Source organism: Ochlerotatus camptorhynchus, unplaced genomic scaffold (genome assembly GCF_037179485.1).
Source record: "Ochlerotatus camptorhynchus isolate MF236.1 unplaced genomic scaffold, CSIRO-AGI_Acam_v1.1 ptg000423l, whole genome shotgun sequence".
Classification (NCBI taxonomy): Eukaryota; Metazoa; Arthropoda; class Insecta; order Diptera; family Culicidae; genus Ochlerotatus; species Ochlerotatus camptorhynchus.
The window spans coordinates 1,323,794-1,339,513 of record NW_027040909.1 but is presented as its reverse complement, the minus strand read 5'-3'; the positions used below and the strand labels follow the sequence as shown (position 1 = coordinate 1,339,513).

The 15,720-nt window shown below is 37.3% G+C and overlaps 1 protein-coding gene across 1 annotated transcript; it reads right to left on the bottom strand.

The window, feature by feature from the left end:
* Positions 1-2,140: 2,140 nt before the first annotated feature.
* On the bottom strand, positions 2,141-3,914 carry LOC135711125 (uncharacterized). The gene is made up of 3 exons (XM_065233866.1): positions 3,764-3,914; positions 2,771-3,704; positions 2,141-2,699 (listed from the first exon to the last, which is right to left on the bottom strand). Exons 1-3 carry the CDS (start codon positions 3,884-3,886, stop codon positions 2,509-2,511), a joined length of 1,248 nt encoding a protein of 415 aa, XP_065089938.1. The 5' UTR covers positions 3,887-3,914; the 3' UTR covers positions 2,141-2,508.
* Between the last annotated feature and the right edge of the window lie 11,806 nt (positions 3,915-15,720).

Here is a 15,720-nt window from a genome sequence, read left to right as displayed (position 1 = left end):
TACACCACTTCTATCAAAAGTGATATGAAGGTTTAACCAATACCATTGCCATTGATAAGTTATGAGTGATTTGTATTTAAAAATATGCAAACATTGAATGTTAATATTCGAAGACCGGGAAAACACACAATTTGTCTTAATTCCCCCCTTAAGTAATAATTTTTTTTTATCGATTTTCTATATTTTACTTTAAAATTAAAAAAAAATCTACGCTCACGAGGAAGGAGTGATCTATGGCCCCAGTATTGCCGATTAACCGTTAGTTTCAGAAATCATGTTTTTACACAACCCAAAACATTAAATGCATTTTTATCGAAACGGTGTTTTCCAAATTGGCGGGAAAGATAACTCAAAAAGTTCTCATTCAAATGACTTGAAACCTGGCGTATTTTAAAGGAAATAGATTTTTACTCTATGTGAATCACTGATATCATGAAAAAATAACAAAAATTAATTTTCAGGTCTGCCTAATGTGGAAAAAACAGTGAAAAATCATATTTTTTTCAGATATTTTTTTCTAAATTTTTAAATCGTTTTTTTGGGTTTAATAGGTTTACATAGAACAAAAATCTTTTCTGAATAAGGTCCAATTGATAAAAGTAAGTTTTGTCAATTTTTCAGGTCTCTAGAATGCTTCCGATGAAAAAAATCTCAAATGTAGAGGAAGATTTAAGCAATTTGATGCAAAAAACCCCAAACGTTTGCGTTGTTTCATTTGCTCACAAAAAATTCCGAAAATCGTCGAGTTTTTGACGTGTTACTTGTATTTCCCCCCTTATGGTGGCGTCTGAAAAACCACACAAAAGCAAGATATGAAGTTAAATTTGACTTAAACTTTGTTTTGGTAATAATATTAAGTTAACTTTAAAATTAAATTACTCAAAAATTAAACACATTTATCAATTGTATTATTGGAAGACTGATAATGTTTTGGCCAATTTTCCGGGGCTAGTAATTGATTTGCAATAAGATTCTATGGTGCTCTATGGGAGACTAGTATCTTTAATTTTGAGTTAGGTATGTCAAATTTGGTCCAGTGATATCTGACAAACTGATCTTACAAATTTGTGTTACCCACACAAGTAGCTAAATGTGAAACCTATATGGCATTTTCAATCAGACTTAACTAATGTTTGACTTTTCAGAAAAATAAAGTTAGTAAAAGAAGTTTTTTCCATACTCGCAATCAAATCATGTTTCAATAAAAATATAGTTTAAGAATATTTTGAAAATTACTTCTTTAAACTCATCAAAGTGAAAGTGATATAATAGCAGTGGAATTCAAAGGAAAAACAACGTCTCTAGAGTTATCTCATTAGTCTTCTATTATTATCTCGTACGGTCTACGAAGTCTGGATTCAAGAAGCTGAGATCTCTTAAGTAAAGCTTGAGGCCTCCAGAGTTGAATAATAGGATCTCCAGGCTTAATTCGTAAGATCGTTCAAGTTGATTCATAAGACTTCTAATGTTTCCAAAAGGGCTTTGGAGTACATATACTTGGCATTGATTCATAAGATCTCTAGACATATACTGTTATGTCTCTGAAGTAGCCTTGCAAGGCATTCAAATTCAACCTATAGCACCTCCAATGCTATGCATAAAAGCTCTCTGAAGTTGACCTAAGAAGTATCTGTAGTTGATTCGTAGTTTCAGAAACGATACTTGATGGCTAAGATCAAGTAGAGAGATATGTTGCGAAAATTATGCCTACCGGTGGAAATAGAACCCACAACTCCCAGAACGCTGGACAGGCGCTCTACCACTACAGTTGATTTATAAGACATCTAGACATACCAGCATAACTATTGCTTATTGCTTTCCTCTTGAGAGGCGCGAACACCTCTTAACTGCTTTACGATCATTTCCGTATGGTCAAACTGTTCGTTTCCTAATAGCTTCTTCAACCAATATGTTGAAAACTAAGTTCACCACAGCATCTTTAATCAGACTTCGTTAATGTTTGACTTTGTTTAGTAACAAAGTTAACAAGCTGACACATATTTTTTCAGAATAATTATTTGGAAATATTGTTGAAAGTTACTGCTTTGTTTTCATTGTAGTTACGATTGCATTACGACTTTTATTTATGAGGCTTAAACACTCTCATTCATTCTCTATGAACCCCTTTTAACCCAAAAAATCATGATCTGTTTGATTTTAAATGTTGTTGCCAAAATCGGGAAGAATTTTTTTTTGCCAAAAACGGTTATTTCTAAGGCACTGTATTGATAAAGGGAAAAATTATTTGTTTTCCGTCGATCTTATTTTCCGTACTGCCACCGACACTAAGGAGGCAGCTCTCACACCTGGACCCTACCTATCGACTGATCATCTCAAGGACCAGGGAACATCAGCTTTACTTCCCAACTGGGATTGAACCCAGACCCTTTGAAGTGAGAGGCAGTTACAAATCATTAAAAAAAAAAAAACTGACTATTTGCAGATACACAAAGTTAAGGAGATTTTTCGTACAGAACTGTTGCTTCAATAATATTAATGTTTATTATGTCAATAGAAGTTTCTCGGTGGATGATCACAAAGACGTTCATCCGATTCTGGCGTTATTTGTTTGGAAGTAATTGTGTTCACTATGTGTCCGATAATGATCGGAATCAACCCATTTCGATCAAAAACAACAAACACAAACGGTCTGTGGGCTGTGAATTCGTTTCCCCTTCTTCTATCATGGTAAGGTTTAGCTGAAATGAAAGTACCATAACTCCATGTAAAACTTCAACATCCGAAATAAAACCTGCGACTCAAAAAATACCTCTTAGTTCACCCTTCGAACTCATAACGATTTCCACCTTCTGAATGATATCTCCCAACGAAACTGACTTTTTCTGATCAATCACATGAAATACAGTTTCATTGAATGGCACATTCAATCCCATCCACCGGAGCAAGTGTTTGGCCGCAAGTTTCGCCCTCAGCTTAAACTGGGGAAGTCGAACCGTCGTTTTGGAAGCCGTCATATTTGAATAGATCTCCTGAAACCTTTCGTGATTCAAACTATTGATCATAACTTCAATGTTCGCCCCAACTGGCATCATCAATACGCAGGAGAATTGACTTTTGTCGTGGAATGGTAATTCTACGGCTTCCGTGTTCCATTTCGGGAAGTATCCATACTTCAATGTTTCCTCCAAGTACATAAACCTCATCAAACCTTTCTCACTCTTGCGAGGGTAGAAATTACAGGTTGTTGTGCCCTCTTCATCAAATTCATACTTCCAAAGACCTTCAAACTTCCAGGAATCTGCAACGAAAAAGTCCCATTCCTGGTCAATATCAGACCCGTTGAAGAATCCCTCCACCAAATTGTTGGATATGTTCTTCATGGCAGCGTTCATTATGCGTCCCATTTGCTTGGAACTGCCTGCTTGGAGGGATCTAATGTACATCGCGCAAGTACTGGGAAGATTTTTAAAAGCCGGGGACATCTTTGCCCGTCCAATTATCGTCGCTACCGTTGTGACATTGAGAGCTGTTTCCTGTTGATATGCTCTCCACTGGACTGCGTACCGTCGACGGATCAGATCAGACAGTTGGTTTTGCTGTTTGAGCAGCAGTACTTTGTTGAACTCTTTGTTGAGGGCTGAAGTGGTTGCATCGCTAGGGATGGTCAACTCTTGGATGCAGGAGAATATTTTCCGAAGGGAGTACGGTGATATGACCGTGTTTTGTTTGAATCCGGAGAATAGCTGCAAATGGATAGGTTTTTGAAAATGGTTGGAACAGTGTTGCATGATTCAATGATTACCTTTTTGTACAGTTCCCATGAGAAGTCCGCTTGATAGTTTACTTTCAACGTTTTGAAGGCATATTGCGCTTGCATGAAGCCCACCAGCTTAAAGGTGACAGTAATCACAATCCACAATTTCATCCTGGTCTGATGGTCTGTGGAACTGTGAACAATGTTTTGTAGAAGCGAAGCACAGGGAAATGGCATGGAGTAAGGGAAGCGTAAATGTTTGTACATTTGAGCAAATGAATCAATTGTCATTGATTAATGTGCCTGGAAAAGCTGCTTGACAATGATTTATTTTCTGTTATTAAGGTGATTCCTTGTAGAGTCCACAAATGGCCGCCACATAGGCTATACATGCACTTCCACTTAGAATTTTCAATTACACAAATCTCGGAAATCGGTGCCCCATTTCACCTGAAATTGCTACTTCATGTATGCTGCAGTGCAGCAAACATGGAGTAACAATTTGAATGTTGCACGTGTTTAGAAGCTGATTTATTGCTTTCAAAAGTTTCCATACGTCATCTTCTTCTTCTTCTTGCTTTTCTTGGTTATTAGGTCCCAACTGAAACTATGCGCCTTTCCTCAACTTGAAATTCTTCAAGCCAGTTTTGGAAAATTTGAGACCATTTCAACATTTTTGAAAGCCTTCCTAATTCCATTTAGAAAATTCAATATAGGCTTATATCTTTAAGGCCATCTTAAATCTATTTTGATAATCAATGGAAGTGATCCGTTTTATTATAATCTATGATTATAATTTTACTTAGTTCGGAGTTTGCAGAGTTTGGTTGGAATCCAATATCTTGGATTAAGTTTGACTACGACAATCATAAATTATTGCGATGTCTCACGCTGTGTCCAAAATGGTGGATTAATCAACTTTCATGTACATCGGAGTTTTCTTCGCCAAAAGTTAGTTTGGGTCCTCGCAAATCGGTTCATTTTCAAGTACTCTGCCGGGGGAAACTTGAATTGTTCAGTTTTATCATAATTGTCCTTACACATACAAATAATATATAGGTTATGGTTCTGAAGAGCTCCCCATAAAAATGCCCACAGAATATTTTAAAATCAAACCGATTTAGGAATGTTAGCACCCAAACTATCGTTTGGTGAAGGCAAATCGGATGAACATGAAAGTTGATTAATCCGTCGCTTCAGACACACGGCGCGTGTCTAGCATATTTATATTTATATCAAATTAGCAATGTTAAATCATTTGACATTTTAAATATTTCTGCAAGTTTTGAAACATCTCATGTTAAAAAATCTTCAATTTTGAAAATTTTCATCCCAGATCTTGCAAACTCTTCTAAGTGTGAAAATTGATTAGTAATCAAAAGACTCGGAATCTTATTTATTTCTCAGATCATGATCTTTTCTCTATCGGTGATTCCAAAAAATTGTCAATTACCTTGGTACCCTACGAAAATTCATTTTTTTTTTCATTTATTTCCATACAATCATCTAAGAATTTCCTCATCTGGAGACTGTCTTTCACTCTGGTTTTCTTTTCATTTTGTTCACAATACAATAGGAATTCTGTACACATAACTCTCGAATTTCACCCTAAATTAATTTTTAAAATTTGTAACCAATGTTTTCTCTGGAATTCTCGTCAACATTCTCCACTGAATTCTCATAGAATTTCGTTTAAGTTGCTTTGACATTCTGCAAGGATTTTCATAGGAATACTCCTCGAAATTTATTTTGAATCACTTCTACGAACTCTCTTCAGAACTGCTATTATCGAATGCTCATCAGAATTGCTCGGAACTTTACTCAGAATTATCTTGAAATTCACTTAAGTTCTCCTTTTCATTTCATCAGAATTACATATATCTCCCATAATTATGTTGGAATTCTAGTCAGAATAACACATCACACAGAACACATAACGGGAAGGAGAAAGGATGAAGGTGGGCGTTGAAAACAGGAGAAGGATATGGACAAAGAGGTGATGGAAACGTGGGAAGGAAGTGGTTAGGTTCGCAAAATAGTCCGATCTTTAAGTTTGATACGAGTCAAGTAAGGATGTTCAACTAGGTACCAATAAATACCGGCTAATATCGCCAAATACGGAGCCAGGTAGGACCCAATTAATAAACCCAGTAGCGGAATTCTCAGCCCTAAGACGCCCTAATACGGACTAAAAAGCCATTGCACCCGTTTAGCAAGTATCGGTCGGCAAGCCTCCGACGACCGCTTCAAACCAGGAACATGTTAACAGCAAGACTACCGTTGATCAGTCGATCGGGCCCCGGCGCGACATTCGTCGTGCCAGACGGTCACAACCAACGAGCACCGTCATCCACCAGGAACGTACAGTTCATCAACCGCCGAGAAATCCCACCCGCTGCAGAATCCCGTGATGGTTGGCCAGTACTGAACACACATACTACAGACACCGACACCGTGTGTAGTAGAATAAAATGAAGGAGTTGAAAGTGAAGAATAGGTATTTTTGTGCTTCGGATCAGCACCAACAAACCAGGAGCCGACCTTGAAGCTCTAGGGTTTCGAGCTTGAGTTAGCAAACAAAAGTGGCGAGTGCAGCCCATCCCAGACGATCTCCGTGGCTAGACCAGAGGTCAGGGGAATCCCTTTAAACTAGCCCATGTGGCTAGCCATTAGCAACCCTTGAAATTCCTTGTTATTCAGAAAGTTTCCAATGCTGCAAGAGCGTAGTGGGTGGGATACTTTGTGAGAATGGCAGATATCAATCCCGCAAAAACGCAGTTTGCCTCAAATTCAGTCGGTACAAAACAATAAACAACACATCAAGATAGGTGATCGCAAATAATGATTTGAATTATCTTCAGAATATTATAAGATTAGCTTGCTATCATAACCACCTTGGGTGTTTCAGAATTCATTTTAAGATTAAATCCCAATTTATGGAGTATTATAATTGAAACTAACTTGGAAATCACTCCAAAACTTCCTTAGCAATATTCCTTAGATTCACCAAGAATTTGTTATTCCTCAGATTTCGCTTGAAGTTGTCCTCATAATCACTTTTGAAGTCTTAAGAATTAAAACGGAATTCAACTGAGAACAACTTTTTGATAAATTTATGTAGAAATTCTATCGATAGAATTATGATTATATTCACCCTTAAATTGCTTAGGACTTTTCACTGTATCTCTAAAGTCTGCATGATTGCACCTAATTCAAAATCTAAAAAACAATTCAAGTTAAAAGTAGACAAATGGTAAGTTCCAAATTCACTATTGTCGTCGTCGTATTTAGTCGCCTTTGGCAGTACTATTTAAAATTAACCATCAACCACAGAAACTATATGAATTACCACGTATCTCTGTTGTACATTACATACCAAGCAAAAACTTAAACTCTGCTCGGTGGTTTCGTAATCACAAATATATTGAAATTCAATCGGTAATTTATTCGTGTTAATTATAATGTCGCGTATCTAATACAAGCTGTGATGTTGTCGGTGTTTTTAGAAAAGAAACCGTTGGTGTTTATGATGTGATGATTCGAAGAGCTCGATGGCTAGGTGGATGGAAGGCTAGTTTTTTTTTTCGTTTTTGCTCACTGAGCAAAAAATCATGGAACGAAACACACGCTCCATCTCATTACTTGTTGCGCAGTTGACGGTTGTCAAGAAGGCCATAGTCGTAGTTGCATATGATCTGTTGTGATTCGAAGAGGTCGATGGCCCTGGAGGGATTGTTTCCTCCTTTTGCTGGTCGTAGTTGCTTTTTGGTTATTTCAGGGTCTTCGCTTGGGTCTGGAATTCATCCGGTGCCCCTTCTTTCTACATTGGAAGCATTCATCCTTATTCCCGTCATAAAATATATTCTCCTTCCGATTGATGAAATGCAGCAAGGAGGGAATCTCCTTTTGACGTCCATATATATACCTCGTACGTCCCGATCTCCTTTTCGTGGTACGCTTTGGAATGTAGGATCTACCATAATATTTATACCGGAAAGTGATCTCACGGTTCGAAAGTTATAAATAGCGGGACCTTTCATTTATACTAGATTCTTTGCGACGAAGGCAAGAATGACAACTGTATCAAAATCGAATACTTCATCAATTCTCAACAGTGATGGAGTAATACGACATGCACTAAACTAAGGACACGGGATATACACACTGGTCGAAGTGGTTTATGTCCCGAACAGAGGAAAAAATACACCTCGCACACCTGAGTACATGTTGAGGCCTAACTCCGCAGGGAATTTCTCCTGACACACTTCACTTTCCTGTACTGTCGCAGCACCAACGATTATTGGTAAATCTTACCTTCACTGCCTTTCCATTAGCATAATGCAAAATCAATTGCTCGGAGTTATGCATTAGGGCATAATGCATACTTGTTTCAGATTTGAACTTGATGAAGATTGCATTCTCCCCCACAATCCGGTACGTAGCATCCATGTCAACGGGATTTTCATCCAGTGATTTAACGAAATCGGCAATCTCGGCAATCATGGTGGGTTTTACACTTCGATTTGGATAGGCAAAATAAAGGGTGTACTTTATTTCTACCATATCGAAATTTGTGCTTCCAATGGTGGCGACAAAGGCACTGACCGAGCTGCTGTTATCGACACCATGAAAAGCAACTGCTGTTGCTCTGACAGCTGAGAGCTTAAGCATTTTAAAATATATGTGCTTCAAGATCGTTTCCTAGTCCCTGAATGAAGATAACAATCAATATAACACAAAATCATAGCACCGGTTTTTATAACATTTTTTGACTTACTGTATTAAATTTTATGTTTTACTAAAATTGACAATTTTATGTATACAACCTCTTAAAATGTTCGTCGTGGTTTGAAAACAAACTCCAATAAAAACCCATAGGATGGGGAAATCGATAGATCCAATAACGTCATTTTATTGATCAACATAGAAAATTAAGAGCAATGGTCCAAGATCCTAGAATCATTAAAGACCTTCCCTTCTTTGAAAAAAATATCCATGCAACGCCAGTAGAAGATGTTTCCAAAACACCGCATGGCAAATTACGCATGGCATAACTTATAAACAGCACATCCGCCCACACAGACTTAGTACCATCCACATTAAATAACTAATAATAATACTGATAAATTGGGTCGATATGTTTGTTCAAAACGATGACCCACACCGTCGCCGTCATTATAATGGGTGCTAACCGGCCAGAGGTTTCTATTTATATAAATTATAAGCCATCAGCCCACCACTGGATTCAGGCCGCCATGATGTTGCAACAGAGTTTGCTCTTTTACCAGCTACAAGGTAGAACTCCTGCAATCAAACAACTCAACTACAGGTTAGCTGTAATCGTCTGACAGGGAGAGATGCAATTTGTTTTGATTCTATCACTATCTATTGCCGGGTGATAGTGAGTGGAAGCTGCAAAGCTTCAACTTCAACAACTTCAGCCTTTCAAATTAAAACTTTTTCCTCCGCCTTCACAATTGCATAATTAGATTGAAGCGCTATTTGAGTTGCAGCTGCAAAAGTTTATCATTTGATATCTTAATGATAGAAAGAGACAGTTAGTGTCGGATTGACACCGAAGAATTTTTCGTCCACGGGGAAATCTAAGGCTAATTGCTTTCGACTTGGTTGCATTTAAATACGTATGTTCATATCATTTTGTTAACTAGTTGGTGGCTCCGTCCAAGATCTGTTCAAACCGAAAGTGATTTTCCAATTCATTCGTTTCAATTTATTTTTCATTTTAAACTTTTGTGGTCAAGTGACCGTCCACAAAGTGGTACCTTATCAGTGACAGGGTGACCAAGAAAACTGTGTAGCTGTCCAATGCATTTCCACAAGTTATGATTCAATACACAAATACCAACACGCAACGCAATCTTATTGAACTAATATCTCAATGCCGTCTGACAACCCTATAGAGTCCAGCACAAAGTTGACACTGCCGCCGTAAAGTTTACTTTACTTAGTAAGCAATCGACGAACGTGAAGGGATGTGGAAAAGGAAGTGGAACCGGCTCAAATGAAATCAACTGTAGGAAGAAAAAAAAACTTTTACATCCTTCCTTCCGTTTCCTCTACTTTCATCCTACTAGCGACGATGGAATTTTCTTGTGAAGCGAAACTATTAACCAACAAACTATTGGGAATGGGGGAGCACATCGCATAGAAGAAATGCAACTAAGCCCGGCGTGTGCATTGCTTCAGCCAGTGATTGTCGTCATGAAATGAAATGAAATCAAGGGAAGAAAAATCTTTGGCACAGATGAAGAAGGCCAACTTCAGACACTGAAAGCATTTGTGTGTGCTTTTGTCGCATATTGAACGATAACAAAAGAGGCTGGCATTTGAGGACAGGTAAGGAAAGTCATCAACATAAGAGTTGATGTTGAGTGCTTCATGTTTTTTAAGGTCAATTTGTAACCTTCTGTGAGAAATATTTTAGGGGGCAATGACAAGTTCTAAGTGGGAGAATAGAGATTTTGATCCATAAAAAATGTATCATTTTGGAATTAAAAAGCTTTATGAAAAAAATCCAGTTATACCTATGAGATCTAATATCCGTCATACTAAGCACAACCCGTTCTTTACCTAGCTTTTTCGACGGGTTTGAACAAATAATGAAATGTTGAAGATGACTTCTAAATTTTCATACTCATTAAAACACCTTCGCACTTTCACAGTGAAGCGTGGGTTTAGGGTTTAAACTCCTTCCCCCCCCCCTCACAGAGTCTTGGGGCACATTTACAATTGGGAGTCAATTTCAGCACTTATCGCACAGTAAACTCTCTCTAACTCAATATTTCCGCTAACTCGATGCAAATCCAGGATACATTCGAGCACTTAATCCTAAAAACTTCAAAACTTTACCTCCATTAATCGATATATTACCTAACTAGATGATTCTTCAATATCAAGTACGGGGGATTTGACTGTGCAACATTTGAAACAATTTAGGCAACAGTTTTATTTGTCACTCAATTCTTTTGTATGAAAAACAACGGAATATAAACTGTTTATTTAAGATCCCCCAATGTTAAATGCCTGGAGTTGTCTCAAAATGCAGGAGATAGTCTTTTGATTCAAATCCCTGAATCTCCTGGCTTTCTTAAGAAGCTTCTTCTAACTACCTCCGGAAGTTTCTGCCAATTTCTTTTGAAAGATTCGTCAGACTTGCTCGAAAGTATTTTTTTCTGATTTGTCCAAAAAGGTTCTTCCAATTTTCCCCAAAATTTCTTCCATCTTTCCACGTAAAAGTGTTAAATCCACGAAACTGATCCATTCTTATATCGCAGTTCCTACTGTTTTCAAAAAACCGCTTAGCTCTAGGATCAGTTTCGTGGAATGATCTCTTCTACGGGTGTTCCGGATCTACCGGAGGACGGTCCCATGCCCATCAGGGTCCATGTTTATGTCACGACCCCAAATTCATTCTATCATCACAGATCCTATTGTTTTTGAAAAACCGCGGAGCTATAGGATCAGTTTCATGGATTGACTACTTTTACGAATGTTCCGGATCTCCCGGAATACCGTTCCGTTGTCTCCAGGATCCATACATAGGAACCATGAACATTTGTGCCCATTAATCTAAATTATAAATCCTAAGCCACTTGCAAAACCCATACACACACCTTTTAAAAAACGTGTAATGGCTCTTTGGCTGTTGAAAAAGAAGACGACCCTATTTTCAATAGTTTTACAATCAAAATAATCTACAGACCCTAGGAATTCTAGAGGTACCACAGTTTTTAAAATTCATCAAGAAATGGCCAAGCTATGTCATTTGCAAACTTGCCGTTACACGTTTTTCGGAGGCATCGTGTTCGGAGTGTTAAGGAGAAGGCTGACAGAATCAGTGCTGATAAAAATAATTTCTTCTACATTCAAATTAGCTAAAAATGAAGGTTACCACAAATTCTCTTGGAGAAGGACTACAATGAACCTAATAAGCAACGGCCTCGGTCAAAGAATTGAAGCTTCGAGTGAGAACGTTCTCCTGGGAAGGCACTCCAATTTAAGACAGGACAATAACTTCTACTGGATTGGAGTATGCTGACGACTCGGATGAACTACAGGTGACGGTAATCAGAGGAAACTGGTCCAGATGCTCTTCTGATTCTGATGAACGCTTCCGGGAGGAGTTGCTCCCGAAAGCCATCGACTCTTTCAAAGATGCGTCGCTAGCGTTCTAGTGGGAGTTTCAACCGGAATCAGACTTCTTTGGTGAAGGTGGGGTTTAATACGTACGGTCAGACAGTCCAATGATCGGAAGATGTCTCTGACGAAAAGCAGTGTCGGCCAGAGAACACCTGTAAAAGCGGGCGTTGTCGATGGTATGAAAGCAAACACCGGTGATTATTCTACCCTCCGAACATGGTCCGAGTGATCATCGAAGGCGAATTCATCGATCAGTTATGATGAGGAATTAATCATGAAACTGAATGTCGGTTGGCTGATCAATGAAGTGGTGAAGCGTTACGGAATCAAACATGGTAAACGACCACTGATAAAACTACTGCGACCAGATGGTGGCCTTTGTATGAACACCGATTCCCTTACGACCTTCTGTGCGGCTCGAATTCCATAATCAATTCGTATCTCATAGAGTTCGAAAAGCTGCGTTCGGATCAATTTTACGAGGATTATTGCAAACATCGCGATGTTGAAATGTTTACCAAACTGCTCCACCAGGACTTCTTCTCGGCCAAGCCTATAAATATTCTATTTCAAGCGCTAGGTTACCAGGGTCGTGTCCGAGAGCTAAACCTATCCTTCAACCAAATCAACGATGTTGACTTTAAGGAGCCCACCTTCAAGCCCAACAACTGGCCAATCAATATCTTACAATTCCACTTAACCTCCTTCGGCTGTGACTTCAGCTCCGTCACGAATCTCCCCGCCCAAATCGATCTACCAACGTCTTCAACGTTCCCTTCACTTCCTTCTTCACGGTCTCGTTCTCCCCACTAACCAACTCTCAATCACTATGACCAGTAGCAGTCCCTTCAAGGTCATCTTTTAAAATGAATGAAATTAACAAAAATATATTAAGTTCTACTTACTCTGTCATAATGGCTAATGAAACAAGTTGGGATGATAGTGTGAGAAGTGAAGAAGTTTTTGGTAACAATTATAACGTTTATAGAGACGACCGCAATTTTCAATGGTCTGGAAAAAAATCGGGAGGTGGAGTATTAATAGCGATTTCGACCCAATTGAATTCAGAAATTATTATGGCTACTAAATTTAAAGAATTCGAACATGTATGGGTAAAAGCGCAAGTAGCAGACGAAACACATGTCTTTGCTTCGGTATACTTTCCTCCAAACAATGCTCATAAGGACACGTATGATAAGTTTTTTGGAAAAGCGGAAGAAATGTTGTCTAGTTTACCCCCTGAAGTAAAAGTTCATATATATGGGGACTTTAACCAACGCAATGTTGACTTTATTTCTGATATGGACAATGAAAGCATCTTACTTCCAGTCGTTGGGGAAAATGAAACACTCCATTTCATTTTTGACAAAATTGCAAATTTAGGACTCAATCAAATTAACCATGTGAAAAATTAACAAAATTGTTATTTAGAACTTTTTATTAACAAATACTTATGAAGATTTCTGTGTGACTGAATCGTTAAGTCCCATATGGAGAAATGAAATGTTTCACACAGCAATAGAATATTCTCTATTCGTTCATATAAATGAAAGAACCAACGACTGCGAATTTGATGAAATCTTTGATTACAATTCAGCAAATTATGATAACATTAGAAATAGATTGAACATTGTCGATTGGCAAGCAATATTAAGAACTGCAGGAAATGTTGAATGTGCAGTTGACGTATTCTACAATGTGTTGCTTGAAATAATACTTGAAGAAGTGCCAACTAAAAGAAGAAGACGTCAGAGTCATGCAAAACATCCAGTTTGGTACAACAGGGAACTGAAAAATTTAAAAAATCGAAAGCAAAAAGCGCACAAATTTTATAAAAAATATAATAGTTAAGAAACTTTGGCATACTATTTAGACATTTGTGATCAGTTAAATTTGGCCGTGAATCTGAACTTGAAATAAAATCTTGTCCTAGAAACTTCTTCAATTATGTGAAAACCAAATTAAAATCTGATAATTTTCCCTCAAAGATGCATTTGGACGATAGGATAGGTGAGAACTCGGATGATATATGCAATTTGTTTGCAAATTTCTTCCAAGAAATATATACTACGTTTTCAGAAGAGGACCGTGATCGTGAATATTTTGAATCATATCCAGAATTTTCAAGTGACATCAGCGTAAGTCAAATCAAGGTTCATGATATCTTAAAGGGTTTAAACAATTTAGATGCATCTAAAGGTCCTGGCCTTGACGGTGTTCCGCCAGTTTTTATGAAAACTTTAGCAATTGAACTTACTGCTCCATTATTTTGGATTTTCAATATGTCACTGGAATCCGGAAACTTCCCTAAAATATGGAAAAACTCGTTTTTAGTGCCTCTTCTTTAAATCGGGTAAAAAATCCAACATACGTAATTATCGTGTTATAGCTATTATCTCTTGCATTCCGAAACTTTTCGAGGCGATTGTAAATGAAAAACTCTTTCTTCAAATTAAAAACAGAATAACTACTATGCAGCATGGCTTCTTTAAAGGCCGTTCAACAACTACGAATTTGCTCGAATTAATTAATTATTCCTTGAATGCAATGGATAACGGAAACCATGTAGAAGTGTTGTATACAGATTTCAGCAAAGCGTTTGATCGAATTGACATACCCAAGCTTCTTTTTAAACTTCAAAAAATGGGAATTCATTACGCACTCCTCAAGTGGCTTGAATCATATTTAACTGATCGTCATCAAATAGTAAAATACAAAGGAAAGATATCAAATCCCGTTGACGTCACTTCAGGAGTTCCTCAAGGCTCCCATTTAGGACCACTTTTATTTATTCTCTTCGTCAATGACATATCTTTCATTATTAAGAAATTGAAAGTTTTAATATATGCTGACGACATTAAACTTTTCTTGGAAATAAAAGATGCCAAAGACATCATCACATTCAAAGAGGAAATTCAAATATTCCATACTTGGTGTCAAAAAAGCCTGCTACAATTAAATATAAAAAAATGTAACTCCATTACCATTAGTAGAAAACAAAAGCTACCCGATATAACAGTCACTTTAGGAAACCAGATCGTAGAAAAGTGTGATAGAGTCAGGGATCTAGGTGTTATTTTGGACTCAAAACTTACTTTCACCGATCATTATAACACAATTATTAACAGAGCTAACAACATGCTTGGTTTCATAAAACGTTTCTGCTATAACTTTCACGATCCGTATACGATTAAAACATTGTACATTGCTTATGTAAGATCGATATTAGAATATTGCAGCATAGTTTGGTCACCTTTTTCAATCACACACGAAGAAAGAATAGAGTCCGTTCAAAAGCAGTTTCTATTGTATGCACTCCGCAAGTTAGGTTGGACTGTATTTCCTCTGCCATCTTACACAGCTCGGTGTATGCTCATAAATATCCAAACATTAAAAAAGCGTCGTGAATTTGCTATGATTTCTTTCGTAAACGATATCGTATCACATCAAATTGATTCAATAGAACTATTGTCATCCTTAAATTTATATACACCATCTAGGCATTTACGAAATAGAAATATATTTGCTACAAATCGTCATCGTACGAATTATGCCAAATTTGGACCCTTGAACCAAATGATGGATACATATAATAAGCACTGCGATAACATTGACTTTACAATGACAAAAACCAAATTAAAGCAATATTTTAATTCGTCGCATAACGTCAACTAGAAGTAATGTTTTAACTTGTTCTTAAGACATATTATAAAAAATATAAACAAAGACAAAATTGTAAAAATAGCGCACTTAAGACAACAATTGTAAAACGGTCTACACTGATTGACGACAAATAAATAAATAAATAAATAAATAAATAAATTTTCAATCAGCTTCCGGAACGA

Bases quoted from the DNA above. Each gene is read 5' to 3' on its own strand.
- LOC135711125 (XM_065233866.1), bottom strand. From the start codon at position 3,886: ATGAAATTGTGGATTGTGATTACTGTCACCTTTAAGCTGGTGGGCTTC. The intron at 3,705-3,763 runs GTAATCATTGAA...ATCCATTTGCAG, and splicing joins CATGGGAACTGTACAAAAAG to CTATTCTCCGGATTCAAACA. The intron at 2,700-2,770 runs GTATTTTTTGAG...CTTTCATTTCAG, and splicing joins TTCGAAGGGTGAACTAAGAG to CTAAACCTTACCATGATAGA.